This window comes from Colobus angolensis, unplaced genomic scaffold, assembly GCF_000951035.1.
Source record: "Colobus angolensis palliatus isolate OR3802 unplaced genomic scaffold, Cang.pa_1.0 Scaffold46, whole genome shotgun sequence".
Classification (NCBI taxonomy): Eukaryota; Metazoa; Chordata; class Mammalia; order Primates; family Cercopithecidae; genus Colobus; species Colobus angolensis.
The window spans coordinates 12,538,106-12,564,754 of NW_012118043.1; the positions used below are offsets into that span (position 1 = coordinate 12,538,106).

The 26,649-nt window shown below is 42.3% G+C and overlaps 1 protein-coding gene across 1 annotated transcript in view; it reads left to right on the plus strand.

The window, feature by feature from the left end:
* Positions 1-956: 956 nt before the first annotated feature.
* The window catches only part of RYK (receptor-like tyrosine kinase), a 148,195-nt gene continuing 122,502 nt past the window's right edge, over positions 957-26,649 (plus strand). Inside the window, exons 1-2 of the mRNA XM_011958223.1 lie at positions 957-1,077; positions 1,311-1,441. Of these exons, the coding sequence (XP_011813613.1) occupies positions 957-1,077; positions 1,311-1,441 (252 nt within the window). The remainder of the gene's footprint in view (positions 1,078-1,310; positions 1,442-26,649) is intronic.

Consider the following 26,649-nt stretch of genomic DNA (forward strand, 5'->3'; position numbering starts at 1 on the left):
TATATCCACCAGAAATGCCATCCAGCAGGCGCAGGCCAACTGTGCTGAGGCCAGTTCCTGTCAGGGCACCCTCATTCTTCTCTCAGTTCACCACACACACTTTGCTGACTCAGGACTATTTGAAATACAAACCAGTGACAGAGCCAGCACCAATCTGAATATAAAACATTAAAATTAGTTGAGTGTGGTGTTGGGCACCTGTAGTCCCAGCTACTTGGGAAGCTGACGTGGGAGGATCCCTTGAGCCAGGGAGGTGGGGGTTGCAGTGAGCCAAGATTGCACCACTGCACTCCAGACTGGGTGAAAGAGTGAGACTCTGTCTCAAAAAAAAAAAAAAAAAAAAAAAAATAGTGAAGTCACATTGTCATTTATTTATTTATGTTCCAGACAGGGTGTCGCTATGTTGCCCAGGCTGGCCTCAAACCCCTGGGCTCAAGCGACCCTCCCATCTCAGCTTCCCAAGTAGCTGGGACTACAGATTTATGCCACCGCATCAACTCTTATTTTTAGATTAAAATTATAAATACATACATAAATGTTCTATTATTTTCTTCCTGCACCCCCAACAGATCACCTTACATACCCCAATTTGGAGACCACTGACCTAACCGGGATCCTCTTACCCCAGGAGCCCATCTCTGAAGAGCTTTCTGCTATCAGAAGCGCCCCAGCAGTTAGCCTTTTCCCTGAAAATCAGGCGGCCAGGCCCTACAACTGGAAGAATTTCTGACAGAGCAGAAGAATCACATGTTCCAATTCAGACTTCTATTTTGGTATCTGCAACCGCCAGCCTCCCCATGCTTCCATGCCAAGTTGTGGGGGTGAGGTGGGCTGAAGACTGTGCTGAAGCAAGGTGGGGTGGGCCCCACTGGGTGTGAATCTGTGGGACTCCCAAAGCCACACTCAGGCTGCGTTCCTGAAGTCTGCAGGGGAGGGGCTGCGTTCCTGGTCTAAGCATGGAGAAACAGCGGCCCCTGGTGGCCCTGACATGTAGTGCCTCAGAACCCCAGCTCCTTCCTTTACTGTTTGCTGAACTCGCTTTGATGCTCAAGTATGATGGCGTAATTATTTATATAGGTATGTGTTGAAAAGGCCTGGGGTGGTATCTGGGCTCATCTGTGTGATCTTGGGCAAATTAACTTCTCTGAGTCGCAGTGTCTACAGCATTAAAATCGGATAATCAGACCTATATTTTAGAGTTGTTGCTAGAAGCAAATGAAAGGATAAATGAAAAGCAGTAAACAGTGGCCAGCACGTAGGCAGGGTCTGTGCTATGTTGTGGTCATGGTGCTTGATGTTGATGCCTGCAGACACCGAAAGGCAACTGAAATATATTTCTAGACACAGACCTGGAGAAAGAGTGAGAGGCTGTGGACAGGAACTCTCCTATTCCTGTGCTAACACACACGGAGGAGCAGTGAACATGTCCTGGACGGATGTGGTGAGTATGAGCCTGTGTGTGTGTACAAGCACCCTCCCCATGGAAATGCAGAGTGCTTTGGAAGGTGCTCAGCATACACCCCCCAGGGAAGGAGTGGTGACAGCGGGGAAGCAGTGTCACTTATTCTCCAGGCACATTGCAGAGCTAGACTCTGAGAAACGATCGGAGTTTATTAATTTATACGATTACTTATTGATCACCTACTATGTGCAAGGCAAGGTTAACAAAATTTAACAAACAACTATCACAAAACATTCAAACAGAGGCAAGTGTTAAACAACAGGGCTACTCTAGGCTGGTGTTCTGAGGACTAAGAATTGTATTCCCCAAAGCCACCAGGACAGAATAATTGAAAATGCACAAAGCCAGACCCAGGCAGAGTAAGGATTTCTGTGCTCTGACAGCCTGTGGGAGGTACATCACCACTCAGCTCTCTGGAACATGCTTGGGCCCACTCAGTCCAGATAAAGCCCGGACAAGGTGTGAGGTGAGCCCTCTGTGAGCATCCCTGCTCATCACTGGGATTCCAGCCAACTAAAATGTGGTTTTGTTAAAAGCTAGCAACACCTGGGTGTTCCCCCAGCTTTCTTCCATCCATACCTGCAGAATGGGATATAAACCCTTCCTGGGTTTGGTGATGAAGAAAGAGACGGTCTGGCGGCCCAGGAGAGGTATGCAAGATCTGCCATTCCCCAATAGGGCCCTTACGGAACAATCAATTCTTCCACAATCCAGAAGAATGTACGTGTTTGCCCAGGTGAACTGAAAGATCAAAATACATGAAACATTTGTTGCTGTGCTTCCCAACCACCCCTAAATTACAGACTTCTGACTTATGGATATCCATCCTCACACCCTGGAGGAGTGCCCTGACCTTGCAGAGCCTATTACCTATATGCTGGACAGGGTTAGCAAAATCAGAGGTGGAGAAGGCTGGGTCCTAAGGTCAGGGAAGGACTTCTGCCCAGTTGAGCCTTCTCCCTTCTCATAATCTCCTTTCCCCCTTGGATTCTTTTTCTCTCCTGCCCATTTCACCCATATTCACCCATCTAAGGGAATGGAGGGCTTGCCTTTGGTCCACTGCTATCTCCACCAAGCACAAAACATCAATAATCCCTCTGCCTCCGGCACTGCCATTCAAGGTAGATGCAAAATTGTTGCTGCTTCAATGTTTCTACTTTCTTGCAAACTTGAAAAACAACACTGCTACAGCCTTTTTTTTTTTTTTTTTTGAGACAGAGTCTTGTTCTGTCACCCAAGCTGGAGTGCAGTGGCATGATCTCTGCTCGCTGCAACCGTCACCTCCCTGGTTCAAGGGAGTCTCCTGCCTCAACCTTCCAAGTAGCTGGCACTACAGGTGTGCACCACTATGCCCAGCTAATTTTTGTATTTTTAGTAAAGATGGGGTTTCACCATTTTGGCCAGGCTGGTCTCGAACTCCTGATCTCAGGCAATTTGCCCGCCTCGGCTTCCCAAAGTGCTGGGATTACAGGCATGAGCCACTGCACCCGGCCCAGTCTTAAACTTTTCTGGAAAGGTCTTGTACAGCTGTTCAGCTTGAGGGTGAGTTGGGGTGGGAGACAAGCTGGGAATCACCCACCATAGAAAACGCTGTTTCTGTAGAGACATTCTGAGGTCAAACAACTGATTTCAAAAGCTCCAGCTCCCTAGATCCCTGTGGATCTGTTTTCCCTTTTCCTTTTCAGGAACCTGGAAACATTCCACCCGTTTCCTGACTCTCTTGTCTGCCTAACACTTTAATCGGTCTTTCTTGGCTCTGTCCTTGTACCTCAAGAAGGAGAGAAACAAAGGAAGGAGCCAGTCCATGGACAAGGGCTCTTCCAAATTCAAAAGTGTTTTTCAATTCCATTAGGAGGGTTTAGAAGGTACATAAAAACTAACGAAAAATAAATAAATAAACAAGCAACTATTAACTCCAGGAAAATATAAAAGAAGACATAATCATAATGGACTTTTGGACTCAACCATGAATTGAGCTCACATGTTTATCCAAAAAAAAATAGTAACAATTTAACAAAAAGTTGGGACATAACTATCACAGCAGGGTGCAGAAAATCACAGTGGGGACATGGTGGTGTTATCACTCAATCTTTGTCTTCCGTGATAGGAAGTCAAAAGATAACATCTAGAGTTGAGAAATATGGCAGTAAGTACCAGGAAAATAACAGTTTAAAAGTTTAGGGAGGCTGGGCACAGTAGCTCATGCCTGTAATCCCAGCACTTTGGGCAGCAGAGGCGGGTGGATCACCTGAGGTCAGGAGTTCGAGACCAGCCTGGCCAACATGGTAAACCCCCATCCTACTAAAAATATAAAAATTAGCCAGGTGTGGTGGCGCACGCATGTGGTCCCAGATACTTGGGAGGCTGAGGCAGGAGAATTGCTTGAACTAAGGAAACAGAGGTACAGTAAGCCAAGACAGCACCACTGCACTCCGGCCTGGGCAACAGAGCAAGACTCTGTCTAAAAAAAAAAAAAAAAAAGTTTAGGGAAAGGAACAGGAATAAGAAATTGTGGGACAGTGTTATTTTTACTATAAATTATATCAGCTATATTTTGCTCATAAAACAATCCTCATGTACTACTTTGATTTTCAAAAATAATAATCTAGAATTTTTGAAAAGAGAGCCGAATGTCTGGGAGATAATGTTGAAAAATATCTCCTTTAAGGCAGAGTGTAAAGACTGAGAGATGCAAAACATAGGATAAAATAAAATAGCATAAAGATAAATCTAGACCCAGGTGTCTGGATCCAAGAGGGGAGGAAACCACTGAGGAAGTAACCAAAAGACATTTTCCTAAGGCAAAGAAAGACACAGATGATCAGAGAGAAGGATCCATTGAAGGTGAGAATATGAATAGGGAAGTCAAGAAAAACGAACAAACAAATAACAACACTGATGGCCAATAAACGTAGGGAAAAATAAAAGCCACACACACAGCTAAAAAAAAAAAAAAAAAAAAAAAAAATGTGTATTGAAACACCAAAGTTTTCACCTCTCCAGATGGGCAAAACTTTGAAACCTTGAAAATACCCCATATTAATAGTAAATGGAGAATCAGCACTTTGATCCTCTGTTATTGAGAATGCAATGGTGCAGAGTTTGTGCAAGGCAAATTGGCAAGAAAAAAAATCAGAATTCAAAATGCCCTTGCCCTTTATTCCAGCACTGTCATTATTAGGAATTCATCCCTTGCATAAACTCATTAAAGTATGTCAAGATATCTATAATTGATAGCAGCAGGAGGCAGGCAAGTACCTAGGCAGATAAGGATGGATCCCCAGTAAAACCCCACCTCCAAGCCAAAGACAGTTTAAAGCCTGAAAGTCACGCTACAAGTCAAATCCACAGACCGGATTGAGAACCTGTCATCCCGTTTGACGTGCTTTCCTGATTGATCCCTTCCCTTCACCTATTTGACATATACCTACCCTTTCCTAATTGGTTTTCTACACTGTTGTGCCCACCTTTGAGTGATATATTTGCTTTAATCTTTTTTCGCATACTCACAAACCAATCAGCACACATTACCCATTCCGAGTCCATGAAAAGCTCTGGACCCAGACACAGTTAGGTGAGAGAAACCACCTAATTGTGGGGGTGGGGGACCACCCCCTACATCCCCTTTCTGCTGAGAGCTGTTCTGTTGTTCAGTAAAGTTCTTCTCCACCCATTCTCACCCTTCAATTGCCCAGGCTGGTCTCAAACTCCTGGGCTCAAGTGATCTTTCCACCTCAGCCTCCCAAAGTGCTGGGATTGCAGGCATGAGCCACTACATCTGGCTTATTTTATACTTTAACAATGTTAATTGGAGTTATCTGACTGGTGGTGTTGTGAGCCATCTTTGTTTGCTTAGAAATATTTTTTGGTACTAAGCCAAATCAGTATTTTGTTTTGTGTGTGTGTTGTTTTAAGGGAACCACTGAGCAAAATAAGGATGAGTAAAGAAATACCACATTTAAATGCACTTGGGTGGCCGGGCATGAGCCTGTCATCCCAGCAGTTTGGGAGACCAAGGTGGGAAGATCACCTGAGGTCGGGAGTTCAAGACCAGCCTGACCAACATGGAGAAACTCTGTCTCTATTAAAAACACAAAATTAGCCAGGCGTGATGGAGCATGTCTGTAATCCCAGCTACTCGGGAGGCCGAGTGCAGGAGACTCGCTTGAACCCAGGAGACGGAGGTTGTGGTGAGCCGAGATAGCACCATTGCTCTCCAACTTGGGCAACAAGAGGGAAACTCCATCTCTAAATAAATAAATAAATGCACTTGGGTAAAATTTCAGAACTTCAAGAATAAAGAGAAAATCATATAAGCTTCCAGAAAGAAAAAAATAGGTCCATATAAAGAAATAAGTTTCAGCCTGACATCAGATTTTATACCAATTAGATGCTATGAGACAAACAGTAACATCTTCCAAGTTTTGAAAGAAAATTAATTTGAATCTGGAATTCTACAGTCAGTCGAATGACCACCCAAAGTAAAGACAAAATAAAGACGTTTTCTGAAATTCAGGGAGTCAGAAAATTTACTACTCATGCTCTGCGGATGAAGAAATTACTCAAGAAGATGTCCCACTAAAACAAAGTAATTCCAAAACGAGTAAGTGAGGTTTTTAAGAAATAGAATCTGAGTGTGAGAAGAAATATAAACATGGAACAAAATGAGCTAGTTTACTAATTTACATTTTGATACATGGGACATTCTCCTTTGACCTGCAGTTACTTATAACTGAAGATCATTTTCTTCTTCAGAGCTGCAGCCATGCTACTTGATCCTGCAGCAAATAATTATACAATATAACATCATAATTGCATGTTACAATAATGTTATTTATATGGGGTTTAATATCTTAGACCCAATCTGTAGACAAAACAAAAGGAACAGAACAGAATGTAAATATTACAAACATTGACAAAGTAAAGGGAAAAAAAGTGCTGACAGCCAGGGAGCTACATTCTGTAAATTCATTTAGCTGCAATTAGTACAGATGCTTCTCAATTTTTGATGGGGTTAACATCTTGATAGACCCATCGTAAGCCGAAAATACTATAAGTCAAAAAGTATTGAATACACTGAACCTACTGAACATCATAGCTCAGCCTAGCCTACCTTAAATGTGCTCAGACGCCTTACATTAGCTGGCAGTTGGACAACACAGTGCACTGTAGAGCACCAGTTGTTTACCCTCCTGATCACGTGGCTGACTGAGAGCTGCCCAGCATGGCAAGAGCTGCCATACATGTCAAAATCCAAAGTATGATTTCTGCTGCCTACATATCACTTTCACACCATATAAAGTTGAAAAATTGTAAGAACGACTGTAAGTTGGAGACCATACATACGCATATCAAAATCCAGGGCTGGTTGATTAGATTTTAGGGTTCCATTCCATGCAGAATTGAGAAGAAGCCAGGCCCCAGTGTAAAGGAAGTGGCTCTAGTGCTGTATGGGAGCTGTGTCTTACTGCTCCTTAGAGCTGAGTGCCTTCATCGCTTCCCAACCATTCCTACTGCGGTTAGTTTCTAGCTAACAACATGATGTTAGCTTGAAACAACATCCTGTTGTTAGCTTGAAATTAACCATACTCGGAATATTTACACAATATATACATCAGGGCTTTTTGTTTTTCCTCCCATAGAGGAGCCAGTTGTTCAATACTTGTCCGCGTGGTCCTGGGAAAGTCAGACCTGAAGAACTGAAGAACTGTGTGGAGACAAAGGTAGTGGAAGCTGGTGATGAGCCCCTCAGGCCTAGATGGGTTGTGGGGAAGCTAGTGGCATTCTTAGATGGGGAAATCTGCCAAGACAGGAGTCAGCAAACTGTTTCTTTTCTTTTCTTTCTTTTTTTTTTGAGACGGAGTCTGTCGCCCAGGCTGACGTGCAGCGACCTGATCTCGGCTCACTACAAGCTCCGCCTCCCGGGTTCGCGCCATTCTCCTGCTTCAGCCTCCCCAGTAGCTGGGACTACAGGCGCCCGCCACCGGGCCCAGCAAATTTTTTTGTATTTTTAGTAGAGATGGGGTTTCACTGTGTTAGCCAGGATAGTGTCGATCTCCTGATCTCGTGCTCCGCCCGCCTCGGCCTCCCAAAGTGCTGGGATTACAGGCGTTAAGCCACCCCGCCCGGCCAGCAAACTTTTTCTTAAAGTGCCAAATAGTAAATATCTCACAACTACCCAATTCTGCTGTTACAACTCAAAAGCAGCCATATACAATACTAAATGAAGGAACATGGCTGTGTTCCAATAACACTTTTATCTACAACACAGGTAGCCAGCCCATAATTTGCCAACTCCTGGTCTAAGACAAACTCTACAGGAAGACACTTCAGATATGGCACAGAACTGGGTTCTGCAGTCACACTTGGAGGCAGCTTCATAGCAGGATATTTGAGGCAGAGGTCCCATTCCTGGCTCCCCATGGCCTCCAAGTGACTTGAGGGGGATCCAGAATTTCCTATGTCCCATGCAAGAGGACACAAAAGTGCTTTATCAGATATGATTAGGTTTGCCTTTATAGTAGCCTAAAAACACACAGTTTAATAGTGGCTTAGAAAGTACACATAGATGGATTTTCTCATGTAAAATCCTGGAGGCGGCCCATCCAGGGCTGGTGAAGTGTGAGAGACCCTTGCATGTCTGAGCTTTCCTCTCCGCCATTCTTAAGTGTGGCCTTCGTCCACATGGTCCAAGCTGGCTGCTGCGGTGCCGCCATTATGTCCATCCAGCCCTCAGGGAGAGATGAGCAGAGGAAGGCACCCCTTTCCACCTCTTATTAAAGACCCTTCGGCCAGGCACGGTGGCTCACACCTGTAATCCCAGCACTTTGGGAGGCTGAGGCTGGTGGATCACAATGTTAGGGGATCGAGACCATCCTGGCTCCTGGCTAACACAGTGAAACCCCATCTCTACTAAAAATACAAAAAATTAGCCGGGTGTGGTGGTGGGCCCCTGTAGTCCCAGCTACTCGGGAGGCTGAGGCAGGAGAATGGCGTGAACCCGGGAGGTGGAGGTTGCAGTGAGCCGAGATCGTGCCACTGCCCTCCAGCCTGGGAGACAGAGCAAGACACTGTCTCAAAAAAAAAAAAAGGCCCTTCCCAGAAACTACACATTTATCTACTTACGTCCCATTGGTTAAAACTTAGTCAGCTGACAATACCCAGCTGGAAAAGAAGTGGGGATATGTAGTCTTCAGCTACAAATTGGTTGTTAATTGGAAGTACAGATACCGAAGGACAACTGTCTCCATTGCTGAGAGGGCCCATGGAGTAGCGGAGTCCCAGGGATGGCCAGAAGTGCCCACTTGCAGGGACTTTGCTGCTGCAGCAGAGGAGCCAGTGCACAGGACCAGCTTCATGGACCTGCACAATTGCATAGGCCCCAGGCTCAGAACGGCCCACACTTGGTTTTAGTAAGTAAAATTCCTACTAATGATATAAAATTGTATTTTTTTCTTTACTTAGAATGACATTAAACAGCAAATAGAAAACACCACAAAAGGCCAGGCACAGTGGCTCACACCTGTAATCCCAGCACATTGAGAGGCCGGGGTGGGCGGATCACTGGAGGTCAGGAGTTTGAGACTAGCATGGCCAACATGATGAAACCCCCTCTCTTCTAAAAATACAAAAATTAGCCGGGCGTGGTGGTGAGCACCTGTAATCCCAGCTGCTTGGGAGGCTGAGGCAGGAGAATCGCTTGAACCCAGGAGGCAGAGGTTGTAGTGAGCCAGTATCATGCCACTGCACTCCAGCCTTCAGGAGGTGACAGAGTGAGACTCCCTCTCAACAACTAAAAAAGAAAACACCACAACAAGTCAAGAGAGAAACACCAGAAGAAAGGAAAATGTTTTATATTTTAGGATCTTTAGTAGTACTTTTTTCTTGCCTTTTGAACGAGAGATTCTACATTTTTATTTTGCATAGGGCCCTGCAAATGATGTAGCCAACTTGGCAGCACGTTATCCCAGGATGCCACATGCAACAGTCATACCTCTCAGGTTCACTGCCAAGAGCAGATGCCCCTCTCTTCAGTGAGCACAGCAAAGGGCCAGAGGACCCAGGTAAACGAAGGCCCCCCACCCACCACCCAACTTCAGGGATACAGTAAGGGCCCTCATTTACCCAGACACACAGAAGGCATCCTGGGAAGAAGAAGGGAGATCAGAGCTCAGAAAGACAGAACTTGGAGACACTGAATTTTCTGAGTCTATGGAAAGCAGCCACATGAGGGAGTTTAACTCCAAAAGATCTGAGTATTCAGTCTGAAAGGAGACTGCAAGGAGAAAAGATGTGTGTACTGTTCAAGGCAAACCTTGGCTTCCCCGGTCCACAATAGTGTGGGGCTGGTAAAGAAGATCCTAATCTTTCTGCAGGTTGGAATGGGGCATGCACATTTGCACACCTGCTATCCTTGGATCCAAAGCACTTCGTCTGAAATATCATTCTTCCTGTTCCTGCTTCCCTCATTCCATCCCTACTTCTGTAACGCTTGGGCATCTGGCTAACATCTCACCTTTCTACATTTAGTTCAGGCTCTCTTCTCCCAGGAAACCTTCCCTGAGACACCCCCTTTCACTTTCCCCTTCTCTGAGTACTCACTGCAACCTGCACACACCCAGTTTCAGAGGTGGAGTTTGAGGGACAGCAGGCATTGCACTGGCCATGGAGTCACAGGCCTGGAGTGGAGGCCTTCCTGCTTCACATTTATCCTTGGAGCCTGTTGCGCCATGTGGAAAGTGGCAGCAATAATACCAGACTCACCTACCTCACAAAATTATTTTAAATTTTGTTTTTGAGTAAGTACTATACACACACAGTCCACAATTCTATGGGTATATAAGGGTACACAGTGAAAAATAGCTCTCCTTCTCTCTTCCCTCCTCCAGGCTCCCAGCTGGCTTCCCCAAAGACAATCCCTGTTACAAGTTTCTTTGCCTTCCTTTCTTCATAGATACTCCATATGTTTTAAAGCAAATAGATTTTATATCATCACCTATGTAGTATTCCAGGGGAGAATGCATAACCTGAATCTAACCATGAGGAAGTATCAGAAAAACCCAAGATGAGGAATATTCTATTTTTAAAAGCATGTGTCGAAGGGATAATGGTATTATCTGAAAGCATCAATAATCGATATCACGAAAGACAAAGAAAGGCTGTGGATGTGTTCTAGAATTAAGGGACATGGTAGATTAAAGTATTGCATCCATGTTAAATTTATCAAAGTTGAAGTCGGGGGGGCACATAAAAAAATTTACTAAAGTTGGTAAGTCTACTATGGTTGTATAAGGATTATCCTTTTTGTTTGTTTGTTTTTGTCTTTCTTTTTTAAAAATAAATACTGACTTATTTAGAGGTAAAGGGCCCTGACGTATATAACTTAGCTTCATGTCATTCAAGAAAAAATGTGTGTGTGTTTGTGTGTGTCTGTGTGTTTGCACATTGGAAGAGGAAGAAGGACACAAAAGAGAAAGCAAATGGGGCAAAATGTTAACAATAGGTGAATATGGACAAAGGGGTTGATGAGCATTCTTGTACTACTTTTATTTTTGCAAGTCACGTTTAAGAGTATTTTCAGGAAAAAGTTAGTTTTCTTTATTCACAGATTCTACATTTGCAAATTCGCCTGATCACTAAAGTTTATTTGTAACTTCAAAACCAGTACTCATTGCCATTTGCAAACATGTGTAGAGCTGGAAAAAAATTTGAATCACCCAATGTACATGTTGCCAACTGAGGTCTAACCAGGCAATACTCTGCCTTCTTGGTTTGACTCTCATACTATAAACAACTATCCTTTCTGTGGTCTCTTTAGCACCATGTTTTGACATTTTTGTGCTTTTTATTGATTATTTTGCTGCTTAAGATGGTCCCCAAGCATAGTGCTGAAATGTTGTCTACGATTCCTAAGCAGAAGAAGGCTGTGATGTGCCTTAGGAGAAAATTTATGTGTTAGATGAGCTTCACTCAGGCATGAGTTGTGGTGCTGCTGGCCATGAGTTCAATGTCGGCAATGAATTTAAACATATTGTCAACGAATCAACAATATGTTTTAATATTTATTAAATGAATAATATATTATATATTAAATGTATTGGATAAACCATACACGCATAAAATATGGTTATGTTTACAAAAGTGTTGTGACCACAGGGTCACAGAAACCTAACGCTGTGTTTCTGTCAGGAGCAAATGTTTCAGTATTCACTAATTCAGTGTTTTCAGCAGCTTTTAGACTATAACTGTTGCAAATAAGGAGAATTAAGTATTTATATACACGCATTTCCTGTACAAATGATAGTATACAGGACACACTGCTCTGTACCTTATATTTTTAAAACACTATTTCTTAGAGATCATGCTATTAGGTTATACTCATTCTTTTGAACAGATACCTGGTATTCCCCATATGTGTGTGATCTAATTGGTCTAACCAGTCCTCTAGTGATAGACACTTAGGCTTTCTGCTTTGGTTTTCATTTTTTTAAAATTGCAGGGGCCTGGTGCGGTGGCTCACGCCTGTAATCCCAGCACTTCGGGAGGCGAAGGCGGGCGGATCACCAGGTCAGGAATTCGAGACCAGCCTGACCAATATGGTGAAACCCCGTCTCTACTACAAATACAAAAAATTAGCTAGGTGTTATGGCGCGTGCCTGTAATCCCAGCTACTCGGGAGGCTGAGACAGGAGAATTGCTTGACCCCGGGAGGCGGAGATTGCAGTGAGCCGAGATCACTCCACTGCACTCCAGCCTGGGCTACAGAGCGAGACTCCGTCTCAAAAATAAATAAATAAAATAAAGTAAAATTGCATATTAGCAAAGTCATTTTTTCTATTTTCATTTGGTTATGATTTTTTGGGGGAGATATACATATTTCTTTATCCATTGATCTGTTGATGGACATTTAGGTTGCTTCCAAATTTTGCCTGTTGTGAATAGTGCTGCAATAAACATGGGAGTCCAGATCTCTCCAGCATACTGATTTCATTTCCTTTGGATATATACCCAGTAGTGGGATTGCTGGATCAGATAGTAATTATATTTTTAAGTTTTGAGGAACCTCCATGCTGTTTTCCATAATGACCACACTAATTTACATTCCAACCATCTGTGAGCAAGTGTTCCCTTTACTCCACATCCTCCCCAACCCTTGTTATCTTTTTTCCTTTTCATCATAGCCAGTTTAACTGGTGTGAAGTGATATCTCATTGTGGTTTTGATTTGCATTTCTCTGATGATTAGTGATGTTGAGCATTTTTTTTCATATACATGTTGGCCATTTGTATGTCTTCTTTTGAGAAATGTCTATTCAAATCCTTTGCTTATCTGTTTTCTTACTGAGTTATTTGAGTTTCTTATATATTTTGGATATTAACCTCTTATTAGATGTATGGTTTGCAAATATTGTCTCCCATTCTGTAGATTGTTTCTTCACTCTGCTGGTTGTTTCCTTGGCTGTGCAGAAGCTTTTCAGTTTGGTGTAATCTCATGTGTCTGTTCTTGCTGTTGTTGCATATGCTTTGGAGTTATATCCAAAAAATCATTGCCCAGACCAATGTCATGGAGCTCCTCCTGTATGTTTTCTTCAGTAGTTTTACTGTTTCAGGTCTTATATTTAAGTCTTTAATCTATTTTGAGTTAATTTTTGCATATGGTTTGAGATTCTTCTCTTTGTAGATAACATATCCTTAATTCCTCCCACTCCCCCACTTCTCCAGCTCCATCCTCTCTGTGGAGTGCTTGCCCCTGACTTCCCACTGCACACCACCTAACAACATGCACAGACATGTACAGTCATGCACACACCTTCTCCCAGTCTCTCTTCTCACTCCCTCATGATTCTTTACCACACTTTGCCTTTATGGCATTCATACCATTCTGTAATTGCATTGTCTACCTCTTGACTGCTTGTTGATGTTCCATCTCCCAAAGGCCAGGACTAGGGTGAGTTGAGAACAGCACTTGCCTCAGATGCAAAACTTAAGGGGGTTCCCAAAATAGTAATCAAGATAAGCAATATTTTAATGCAATTTACTAAAAAGTCAAAGTGTAGATAGTAAGCACTATTTACTAAAGAGACTGCCCTTTCCCCATTGTTTGATCTTTGTCAAAAATCAATTAATCATAAATGTGTAGATTTGTTTCCAGGCTCTCTAATTTATTCCACTGGTCTATGTGTCTGTTTTTATGCCAATACCATGCTGTTTTGATTACTATATCTTTGTAGTATATTTTGAAGTCAGGTAGTGTAATGCTTCCAGCCTTGCTCTTTTAGCTCAAGATTACTTTGGCTATTTGGGGTCTTTTGTGGTTCTACACAAATTTTAGAAATTTTTTTCTATTTCTGTGAAAAATGTCATTGGAATTTTTGTAGGGATTGCATTGAATCTATGGATCATTTTGGACATTTTAACAATATCAATTCTTCCAATCCATGAACACAAGATAACTTTACATTTATTTGTGTCTTCAATTTCTTTCATTATTTTATAGTTTTTGGTGTGCAAGTGTTTTATCTTCTTGGTGAAATTGATTCCTAAATATTTTTTGCACCCATCGTAAATGAGATTGTTTTCTTGATATCTCTTTTTTTGGATAGTTTATTGTTAGTGTATTAAAATACTACTGATTTTCGTATGTTGCTTTTATATCCTGCAACTTTACTGAATTTAGTTATTAGTTCTAACAGTTATTTTGGTGGAATCATTAGGGTTTTCTATATAAGACATTTGGATTTTATCTTTTCAAAATGTATATCTGGTCCTGTCATAGTCTTACTTAAAGTATTTCCATAGCATCCCCTTGCACTTGGGATGAAAATTAAAATCCTTAATATGACCTGCCAGACACTCTCGCATAGCTTTCTTGCATCTGCATGTCTCTCTTCTGTTCCCTATTCAGCCCCTGGTATCATCTACCCTCCCTCCTGCCACAGGACATTTGCACATGCTTTCCTTCTGGAACATCTTCCTCATCCCTCATCCTTAACCTGGTTACCTCTTTCTTCCAATGTCGACTTCACAGTCCATCTTTTGCTCACCAGTGTATCCTTGGCCTAGTCTAGAACCTGCTATTTAAAAAGTGCTTAATACATTTTTGCAAAACAATTGAATGAATGAGGCAGGAGGAATTCAGAGAGGGAAGTCAGCTGGTAAGGATTATGTTTTTGTGGGTCTCTTTTGACCAAATACTTGGTTTTAAACTCTTCATGGAATAAAACTATACAGCTGTTTTATCTTCTCCTTTCAGGTTCTTTTAGATCTTTAGCACTAAAGGGGTGTTTGTTTGACCTAAACAAGTGATAATGATGGGAAATAAAACAAGTTCTCCAAAGTAACCCCGAGAAGGTTGCCAGAACTTTCTGCGCCAGTCTCTCATCATTGAAAAGGGGGTGATAATGTCTAAATCTGGCTCGTGAGCAACACACCTGCTGGTACTTAGCACATTCCTACAGGAGCTCCTACCTCTCTTCAATTCCAGCAACCTAAGATGTTGATTCTGCCCTCTAAGAATTTTCAGCGCATTGGCTCAAAACAAATGATCTAAACGCAAAGATCCAGTCACAAGTCACCATTCCCTCAACAGTCTCTCTCTTACTCTTCCTCCAGCCAGGAGATGTCTGCTGGCATCCAGCTAGAGGGGAAGACAACAAAAGGAAAGTGTCACAGCCGAAGTTTTTACTGCTACATCCTAGAGTCTGATCCCCATGTCCCTGACTGGGTAGAAGTGGAGCTCTGTCTGCACTGTCACCTGACCTTGGACTTTTTTCTACCTTTGAGCGACTAATTCTATTCTCAAGTATTCTCTAACATGATATGAAACTTGCGGTGTAACCCACATCCTTCTCATATGTCAGAAGGCCTACACCCACATCCTCCCCGTTGACCACCACCCCTTTCCTCTATTTTTGGTGGTAAAATGAATCAAACTGGCTCACACAAGAGGTTTGAGAGAGAGAGAGAGAGAGATTACACACTTGATCTCATATATCCAAAATTCAGCCACTTCTTGCCACCTGCTGTCTACCTCCCTGGTCTGAACTGTCTTCATCTCTCACCTGGTTTATTGTGATATCCCCAGCTGATCTTCCTGCTTTCACCTTTATGCCCTCAATCTTTCTCTAGGTACAAGTTGCCAATAAAATACAGAACACTCAGTTAAATTTGCATTTTAGATAAACAATGAATACTTTTTAGTATAAATATGTCACAAATATTGCACAGGCTATACTTATACTAAAAGAAGCATGCATTTATCTAAAATTCAAATTTAACTCAACACCATGTAGCTTTATTTGCTGGCTCTGGCAACCCTATTCTTCAGCAACCAGAGTTATTCTTTTAAAATACAAATTAGGTCGGGTGCGGTGGCTCACACCTGTAATTCCAACACTTTGAGAGGCCAAAGTGGGTGCATCACCTGAGGTAAGAGGTTCGAGACCAGCCTGGCCAACATGGTGAAACCCCATCTCTACTAAAAACACAAAAATTAACCGGGCGTGGTAGTGGGCGCCTGTAATCCCAGCTACTTGAGAGGCTGAGGCAGGAGAATTGCTTGAACCCAGGAGGCAGAGATTGCAGTGACCCGAGATTGCACCACTGCACTCCAGCCTGGGCAATAGAGCAAAACTCAGTCTCAATAAATAAATAAATAAACAAAATAAAATAAAATACAAATTAGCTCATATCATTCCTCTGCTCAAAATCTGCCAATAGCTTCCCATCTTTGCTCAAAGTGCTGATAAAGCCAAAGTCCTTCCGGAGATCTGCCTTCCTCAGTGCCTCTAGGCTCTCATCTCCTACTACGCTCCCCCTCGTCCACTCAATCCAGCCACCCTGGCTTCCTGTCACTCCTGGCACTGTTCCCAGAGAACCACATTACTAGCTCTTTCTCCTTCTGCAGGTCTTGCTCAGACAATATTACTTTCTCAGGAAGGCCTTCCCTGAAAGCTTTTTAAAAACTGCAGCTACCCTATCTTCTATCCCCTCTCCCTGCTTTTACTCCATAACATGTGTGCCGCCTTCTAGCATAACACATTATACATACAGATTGGTTTGCTGTCTGTCTCTCCACTAAAAAGTATGCAAAGTATGGTCCATGAGGGCAGGTACTATGTTTTGTTCAAGCCGAATCTCCAGCATCAGACCCTTCTTGGCACATGGCAGATGCTCAATAGATATTTGTTGAGGCCAGGCGCAGTGGCTCATACCTGTAATCCCAGAACTTTGGGAAGCCAAGGCAGGTGGATCATAAAGTCAGGAGTTCAAGACCAGCCTGGCTAACATAGTGAAACACCATCTCTACTAAAAATACAAAAATTCGCCGGGTGTGGTGGCGCATGCCTGTAGTCCCAGCTACTTGGGAGGCTGAGGCAGGAGAATCACTTGAACCTGGGAGGCGGAGGTTGCAGTGAGCCGAGACCACACCATTGCACTCCAGTCTGGGTAGCAGAGTGAGACTCCATCTAAAAAAAATATATATATATGTATTTATATTCATTGAAATATTTTTTGAACCAATGATGAAACCCAGGACAGGAAGGAAAGCCAGGGAAGTTCAGAAACAAGAGCGGGTTTTGCTTTTGTTTTTCTTCCTTGGCAGCCTTGCTCGAATCTTTCTCCACTTACTCTTCTTGCTCAAGGCCCCATTTGGCCACCATCCCAGGCCCCACTAGGGCTTTGCAGGGGTGCTTTCAAAGACAGTAGTAATCTGATGGGCTCAGCTCCATCTCTTTTCCATCTCTCCCCACCTTTTTTCTCTTCCTCCCTCTCTCCCCATCTCTTTTTCTACTGGTGTTTTAAATTTTTTAAATAAAAGGGTAATATTTCTAAAAATATAACTTTATTTTCTTAATAGGCCAAGACTGAAAGAGGGGTAATTTGGGAGGACTCTGACAGCCAAGAGCAAATGCCACTAAACATCTCCTGTCTGTCCTTTCCCAGGCTTATGTTCCTTGCAGAGAATCACCAGTTCAATAGCATGTATTAGCCGGGAGAAGAGAGGATAGGCTTTGCTTTGGTAGCAGACAGCCCTCAAATCTGTCACATAAAACAGAACTTCACTTCTTGCTCATGCCACATTTCCAAAATGAATTGGGAGGGGCTCTGCAATTCAGTGTCTCAGAGATCCAGCCTGATGGAGGCTTTTCTGAAGTGCGTTTGCATCATCTGGTCACCACTTCAGAGCAGGAAAAGAGAAAGATGAAAGGACACACACTGGTTCTTAAAGGCATCAGGCCAGAAATGAAGGCCGTCACTTTCACTCACAGTTCATTGACCAGAATCAGTCACATGGCTCCACACAATTTCCAGAGGCCTAGGAGAGGCAGAGGGCATATAGTTATTTTGTAAAAACTTAATGTCTGTTCCCAGGCACAACCCTGGGGAAGGAGTGAGGAGACATATCTTCCCCAAAGGCGAGGGGTCTGTTCAGAGACAGATGATTATCCACTAACCCGTTCCACCTCCCAGAGCTTGCAGAACTCAAATGAGGCCTGGCTTACACAAGATGAAGAGATCAAATATAAGCCAGCTCCAAGCACCTGACCAGGCCAAATGGCAGGATGATTTCCTGGGAAAGGCAGGCATCAATTTTGCCTCCCTCTCCACTCCCTTATCCCAGACCTGCTAGAAGCATTGATGACCTGCAGCCAGACCTTTAAGAACCCTCTGAGATATCAGTAACACTCAATGACATCACCAAGAATAATTTCTTCCTTCTTTTAGATTATTTCCCTAGGATAAATTCCCAGATGTGGAATAACTGGCTCAAAGTATAACAATATTTATATGGCTTTTAAATCAAGTTGACCAAGTGCTTTCCAAGATTTGCATGGTGAATAAGCACTATCATATCTGTTCCTTGCATTGTCACCAAGATTAAGAGTGATTATTTTAGATTTTGCCATTCTGATGAGCAAAAATCATATTTTTTCTTTGTTTTCATTTGTATTTATGTGATTACAGCAGGCTGTAATCTTTTGCCACATTTGTTTATAACAATGTTTCCACTTGTGTAATTTGTGGGCACTGATGCTGGCTTACTTACTCAAGCCTTAATTTCTTTTTGTTTTGTTTTGTTTTGTTTCGTTTTATTGAGTTGGAGTCTCGCTCTCTCACCCAGGCTGGAGTGCAGTGGCGCGATCGTGGCTCACTGCAAGTTCCACTTCCTGGGTTCACGCCATTCTCCTGCCTCAGTCTCCCGAGTAGCTGGGACTACAGGTACCCGCCACCACGCCCGGCTAATTTTTTTGCATTTTTTAGTAGAGACGGGGTTTCACCGTGTTAGCCAGGATGGTCTCAATCTCTTGACCTCATGATCCTCCTGCCTCGGCCTCCCAAAGTGCTGGGATTACAGGCGTGAGCCACCGGGCCTGGCAGCCTTAATTTCTTAAACCAATTTTTATAAATTCTTTATGTAACAAAGATGTTAGTTTTCTGTCTGTGGTAACAGCAGCCTTTTGTCTCCACCTCACCACCCTCATTCTGGTCTCTTTGCTTTTTCATTTTGGTTGTTTTATTTCCATCGTTTTCGTTGTAGTGAAGAAGTTTTAAATTTGTATTTACTCAAATTCCTCAGTCTTTTGTGGTTTCTTCCTTTTTTCTTTCGTTTTCCTTTCTTTTTGGTTTTCACTTCAAAGTTTACAAATATATTTCCTGTCCTGAAATTTGATTAACATTTGCTTCTATTTTCTTCCCTTTGTCTTCTATAATTTGTTTTTTTGACATTTAAATCTGCAATCCAAATGAAACTTAGTTTAGAATTATGGCATTTATTTTTCCAAAAAGTAGGAAGTGTAAGACTTCCTGCAATTCCTTAAGCCAAATAAATAAACAAATAAAAGTAAAGTTTGTCCAAAAGTATCTTGGGGCATGTGAGGATGGGGGTGGGCCTGAAATACAATTTTTGTTTAGTTCTCTTGAACCCTTAGTGTTTCTAATGAATAGACAGGGTTGGAAATGGCCCATCTGAATAAACTCTTTTCCATCAGGTCCTCTTCAGAGGACACAGAATGAAGTCCACCTGCTAAAATCTTTATTTTAGTTTTGAAACGGGGTCTTGTGCTGTTATCCAGGCTAGTGTGCAGTGGCGCAATCTCAGCTCACTGCAACCTCCGCCTCCTGGGTTCAAGGAATTCTTGTACCTCACTTCCCAAGTAGCTGGGAGTACAGGCGTGCATCACCATGCCTGGCTAATTTTTTTATTTTTAGTAGAGACAGGGTTTTGCCATGTTGCCCAGGCTGGTCTTGAACTCCTGACCTCAGGTGATCCACCAGCCTAGGCCTCCCAAAGTGATGGGATTATAGGCGTGAGCCACCACACTGGCCTTTCTTTTTTTTTCTTTTTTTGTTTTTGCTTGTTTTGTTTTTTTGTTTTTTTGAGTAACATCTACAGGGTTGATAGTTGTTGGAGGGGTTGGGGGGTGGTTAGGGCAGGTGCCTTTGTTTCCAGATTCATGAGGTTTCCTTTTTCTTGAGCTATCTATAACAGTGAATGGCGGTTTATGTTACAGACTAATACTGTGATTTGCATCATCAGGTACATTCAGTTTTCTGCATTGAGAAGGTTATGTAGCTGCAGTCCACAGGAAACCCTTTTAAAATGAAGACTGAGTAGGGGATGGACCCAACAGGTGTATAGGGGCCAGGTAGTTCATTACAAAGAACAAATACTCACTTTGATTTTGTTTGTCTGTTTGGGTTTTTTGTTTATTTTTTTTGGTTTGTTTTTTGTTTGTTTGTTTGTTTTGTTTTGTTTTTTTGAGACAGAGTCTTGCAGTGTCACCCAGGCTAGAGGGCAATGGCGTGGTCTCAGCTCACTGCAACCTCCACCTCCCAGGTTGAAACTATTCTCTTGCCTCAGCCTCCCAAGTATCTGGAATTATAGGCATGCGCCACCATGTCCAGCTAATTTTTGTATTTTTAGTAAAGACGGGGTTTCACCATGCTGGCCATGCTGGTCTCGAACTCCTGACCTCGTGATCTACCTGCCTCAGCCTCTCAAAGTTCTGGGATTATAGGGGTGAGCCACTGCACCTGGCCTGTCTGTTTAAGTGAAGGTGGAGAGATGGCTTACTGCTAATATATAAAGAATGCCAATACGTATTTTTAGTCACCCAATACAAATTTTACTCTAAAAGTAGTCATGAGATATAGGGATAAATAAAATCTAGCAAATATCAGGGAATTCAGTCATGGTGGTACAAGCCTGTAGTCCCGGTTTACTTGGGAGGCTGAGGTGGGAGAAAAAGGAAAATGAATTAAATGTAAAATGATGTTCAGGCATTATATTGATTTTATTAGATGTAATAATGGAATTTTGGTTGCTTTTTTGTTATTCTTATCTGTAGAGATATATACTGAAGAATATATGAATAAAATAAAACTAAGTGATCTTAGAATTTGGTTTGCTCATCAGGAAGTTTTTTGCACTTTGACTTTTTAGTAAATTGCATTAAAATATTGCTTATCTTGATTACTATTTTGGGAACCCCCTTAAGTTTTGCATCTGAGGCAAGTGCTGTTCTCAACTCACCCTAGTCCTGGCCTTTGGGAGATGGAACATCAACAAGCAGTCAAGAGGTAGACAATGCAATTACAGAATGGTATGAATGCCATAAAGGCAAAGTGTGGTAAAGAATCATGAGGGAGTGAGAAGAGAGACTGGGAGAAGGTGTGTGCATGACTGTACATGTGCATGTTGTTAGGTGGTGTGCAGTGGGAAGGCAGGGGCAAGCACTCCACAGAGAGGATGGGGCTGGAGAAGTGGGGGAGTGGGAGGAATTAAGGATATGTTTTCTGGATAGAAAAGATGGGACTTGCTAATGGATTAGAAAAAGAAGGAGAGCCAAAGGGAAGAGACTGAATGTGGCTATAGTAATGGCAAATAGTACATTTATCAAGGTGAGGAACAGTGAGGAGAAACAGGATTCAAGGGAAACCAAGTTTGACTTTGAACCATATTAAGCTTGAGCTACTTATTGAGGACACAAATAGAGTTGTCACCAAGGCATTCCTGAAGGCAAATGTGGAGCTCTGGTAGAAGGAGTTGAGCAAGAGATAAAAATTTGCATGAGGTCACTTATGGAGACAATATAGACAGACAAATGGAGAGGCCACAGAGCTGAGCTCAGGGGCTAATCAATACTTATAGGTCAGGTAAGAAGGAGAAACCAGCAAATGAGGCTGAGGAGTAGCCGTCATTAAGGTAGGAGGAATATCAGAAGAATTCTAGAAGAACTGTATGAAATGCTGCTGAGAAGTGAGGTAAGCTGAAAAAAGAGAAGTAACCATTAGATATGGTAGCAGGCAGGTTCTTGGTGACTGAGACATGGTCAGTGCTATGATTGTAACGTGTCCGCCAAAGGCCAGGAGTTGGAAACTTGATCCCCAGTGGAGCAGTGTTGAGAGGTGGGATTTTTAAGAGGTGATAAAGGTATGAGAACAAAGTTCTCATGAATGAATGAATGACTGTCATTATCCCAGGAGTGGGCTTGTTATAAAAGCAGGTTTTGCTCTCTCTTGCTTCTCTTGTTCTTGTTCTTGTTCTTGTTCTTGTTCTCACCCTCTCTTCACCCTCTACCTTCCACCATGGGATGTACAGCAAGAAGGCCCAGACGCAGGCCCCTGAACCCTGGACTTCCCAGCCTCCAGAACCATAAAATAAATCTGTCTTCTTTATAAATTACCCTGTTCAGGTATTCTGCTAGAGCAACACAAAACAAACTAAGACAGGCAGTGCAATGAGCAGGGGGATGGAAGCCATTAGAATGGATTAGCAAATGAATGTGAGAGGCAAAGAAATGAAAACAGTGAATCTGATAATGCATTTGAGAAATTCTTCGAGGATGTAGAATAAAGAGATGGCTGAGAAGAATCCGCACCCCTCACGTCCACTATCTGTGTACAATATTTTTAATTGAGTCCAGCTGTGGTTCAGGACGCTGTGAAAATTGTGAAAATTGAGCTCATGAGCACAGGTTACTTTGTTGAAGACTACAAAGAAGGAAGTAATTTGTCTTATATTTTTCATGTTTTAAAAATGTATTATCTTTTAACCAGCTAAACAATGGCAGAAGAGAGCATTAGCTAAAAATGTTAAGTCTAAATTAGGGGTTGAGTTTTTTTGTTTGTTGGCTTTTTTATAATTTTTTGTTTTTTAGATGGAGTCTCGCTGTGTTGCCCAGGCTGGAGTGCAGTGGTGCCATCTCGGTTCACTGCAAGCTCCGCCTTCTGAGTTCACGCCATTGTCCTGCCTCAGCCTCCCGAGTAGCTGGGACTACAGGCGTCCACCACCACGTCCGGCTAATTTTTTGTACTTTTAGTAGAGACAGGGTTTCACCGTGTTAGCCAGGATGGTCTCCATCTCCTGACCTCATGATCCACCCGTCTCGGCCTCCCAAAGTGCTGGGATTACAGGTATTGAGCCACCACACCCGGCCTATTGTTAATTTTTATGGGTATAAAATAGGCATATATATTTATGGGGTACATGAAATGTTTTGATACAGGATGGAAATTTTTTTTTTTTGCAATTCTAGACAAAATGTTAACATCTTTAATCATAAATGAACTCTTCAGAAATCAGTACAAAGAGACTAACATTACAAGGGAAGTGAAAATAAAAGGAACAGAGGAAAATGGAATAGCACAAATGAGTTACAAGGCTATGTGAAGATGATGTAGTTAACATTAATAGCTGAGAAAGCAATGTCATTATAAATTACATTATTTATCCTTACAAATATTGATTATCTGATGTTTGTACAGCTTTGGGAAATGAAGAATTCTCAAATACTGGGGAAACTTACTCTAGTCATGGGGAGTTTACTCAAAAATGTAGATTTTTCCATAAACTTGGCCCCAGCAGTTCCAAACCATACTAATCACTCCAACGAAGTAATTAGATACACACCCACACACATACACATACATGTTTACTACAGAGAAAATGTGTCAGTAATATATCATCCCCCCAAAACTACTTACGTATCAACTGGCTTATAAAAAATTGGCTGGGGGGGAAATATTTTGATACAGGATGGATGGATATTACTCATATAATGAGTAATAATCACACCAGAGTAAATGGAGTATCCATCACCTCAAGCATTTGTCATTTATGTTACAAACATGCCAATTATACTCTTTTAGTTATTTTAAAATGTACAATAAATTATTGTTGACCCTAGTCACTCTGTTGTACTATCAAATACTAGATCTTATTCATTCTAACTATATTTTTGTACTCATTAATCATTTTCACTTAGACCAACTTCCTCCACCCCCACCCCCCAATGCCAAAACTGCCCTCCCTACCCTCTGGTATCCATCATTCTGTTCTCTATCTCCATGAGTTCAATTGTTTTAATTATTAGATCCCACAAATAAGTAAGAACAGGCAAAGTTCTTTTTTCTGTGTCTGGCTTATTTCACTTAACATAATGTCTTCCAGTTCCGTCCATGTTGTTGTAAATGACAGGATCTCATTCTTTTCATGACTGAATAGTATTTCGTTGTATATATGTACAACATTTTCTTTATCCATTTGTTTGCCGATGGGCACTTAGGCTGCTTCCAAATCTTGGCTATTGTGAATAGTGCTACAGTAAACATGAGAGTGCAGATATCTCTTCGACATACTGATTTCATTTCCTCTAGGCAAATACCCAGTAGTGGAATTGCTGGATCATGTAGCAATTCTGCCTTTAGTTTTTTGAGGAACCCCCATTCTGTTCTCCATGGTGGTTGTACTAATTTACATTCCCACCAACAGTGTACAAGGGTTCCCTTTTCTCCATATCCTCACCAGCATTTGTTATTGTCTGTCTTTTGAACAAAAGCCATTTTTACTGGGGTGAGATGATATCTCACTGTAGTTCTGATTTGCATTTCTCTGATGATCAGTGAGATTAAGCACCCCTTCATATACATGTTTCCTATTTGTATGTTTTCTTTTGAGTAATGTCTATTCAGATCTTTTGCCCATTTTTGAACTAGATTGTTAGATTTTTTTTCTACTGAATTGTTTGAGCTCCTTATATATTATAGTTTTTAATCTCTTGTCAGATGGATAATTTGCAAATATTTTCTCTCATTTTGTGGGTTGTCTCTTCACTTTGCCAATTGTTTCCTCAGCTGTGGAGAAGATTTTCAGCTTTATGGGATCCTATTCGTCCATTTTTGCTTTGGTTGCCTGTGCTTTTGGGGTGTTACTTAATAAATCTTTCCCCAGACCAATGACCTGGAGAGTTTACTAATGCTTTCTTTCTGTAGTTTCATAGTTTGAAGTCTTAGATTTAAGTCTTTAATTTATTTTGATTTGATTTGATTTACAGTGGCTCATGCCTGTAATTTTTGATTTTTGTATATGGCGAGAGATAGGGGTCTAATTTCATTCTTCTGCATGTGGATATCCAGTTTTCCCAGTATCATTTATTGAAGACTGTCTTTTCCCCAGTGTATGTTCTTGACATCTTTGTGGAAAATTCATTCACTGTAGATGTATGGATTTATTTCTGGGTTCTCTATTCTGTTCCACTGGTCTATGTGTCTGTTTTTATATCAGTATCATGCTGTTTTGGTTACAATAGCTCTGTAGTATAATTAGAAGTCAGGTAATGTGATTCCTCTAGTTTTGTTCTTTTTGCTCAGGATAGCTTTGGCTATTCCGGGGCTTTTGTGGTTCTATACAACTTTTAGGATTGCTTTGAGCTTTTTAAAAGTAAGAATCATCTCTAAAGGCAGGGAACACCAAGCACAGAAAAATGAAGGGTGATGGAAATTGAGCTCCATCTCATGCAGAGCATCTGACAGCTGAGACCGAGGGTCTGCCTACCACCTAATTGAGTGGACAAGCCCTTGAAGCAGGCTGCCCTGAAATGGAGCAGCCTCGGGAACACTTGCCACCTCAGCATTTTGTGAGCAATGCCTTGTTTTCCCCTCATCAAGAACAAAGCCAGAACTGTCCCCAATAGCTCCAATCCTCTATGCTAGGCGAGGGTAGTCTTCTGTCACTAACAGTGGGGAAACTGAGAAGAAGAAGAAACAGCATCACTTCTCCCCTGCCCCACCCCCACTCCACCCTGTGTTCTTCAGTAAAGACAGGTGGAGACCAGGGGAATAATAAACATTCATTTTAAAAACCATCAACCTGGGCCAGGCTCACATCTGTAATCCTGGCATTTTGGGAGGCTGAGGCAGGAGGATCACTTGAGACCAGGAGTTCAAGACCAGCCTGGGCAACATAGCAAGATCCCAGTCTCTACAAAAATCTTTTTCCTTTTTTTGAGACGGAGTCTCACTCTGTCACCCAGGCTGAAGTGCAGTGGCTCGGCCTCAGCTCATTGCAACCTCTGCCTTTCAGGTTAAAGCGATTCTCCTGCCTCAGTCTCCTGAGTAGCTGAGCATGTGCCACTATGCTCAGCTAATTTTTTGTAGTTTTAGTAGAGATAGCATTTCACCATGTTGGCCAGGCTGGCCTCAAACTCTTGACCTCAGGTGATCCACCCACCTTGGCCTCCCAAAGTGCTGAGATTGGAGGTGTGAGCTACCACGCCCTGCCTTACAAAAAAAAAAAAAATTTAATAGCCGGGTGTAGTGGCGTGCACCTATAGTCCCAGCTACTTGGGAGGCTGAGGGAGGAGGATTGCTTAAGCCCAGGGGTTTGAGGCTGTAGTGAGCTGTGACTGCACCACTACACTCCAGCCTGAGTGACAGGGAGAGACCCTGTCTCAAAAAAAAAAAAAAAAAGCCACCAACGTCATCTTTTTAATCAACCTTGGTAGGGGAAATTGTTCTGAGACGTAAGGAAACTTATTTTGGGTTTTGAATTCTAAACCCAAGGCACCAAGTATTAAGTTCTTGGAAATTGTTGGTTTGAGGAATTAGGGACAACTCTGCTCCTTATTTCAAGCAAATTGAACTATGCAGCATGACCACTTCTCTGATTCTGCTTTGCCCACCGGCTTGCTCTGTACCTCTGGCTTTTCAAATTTCCTGCTTAGACTTTGGGCAGGGACTGCTCAGACAGGCCTTAGCAGCGATTCTTTTTTTTTTTTTTTTTGAGACAGAGTTTCACTTCTTTCACTCAGGCTGGAGTGCAATGGTGAAATCTCAGCTCACTGAAAGCTCCGCCTCCCAGGTTCAAGCTGTTCTCCTGCCTCAGCCTCCTGAGTAGCTGGGACT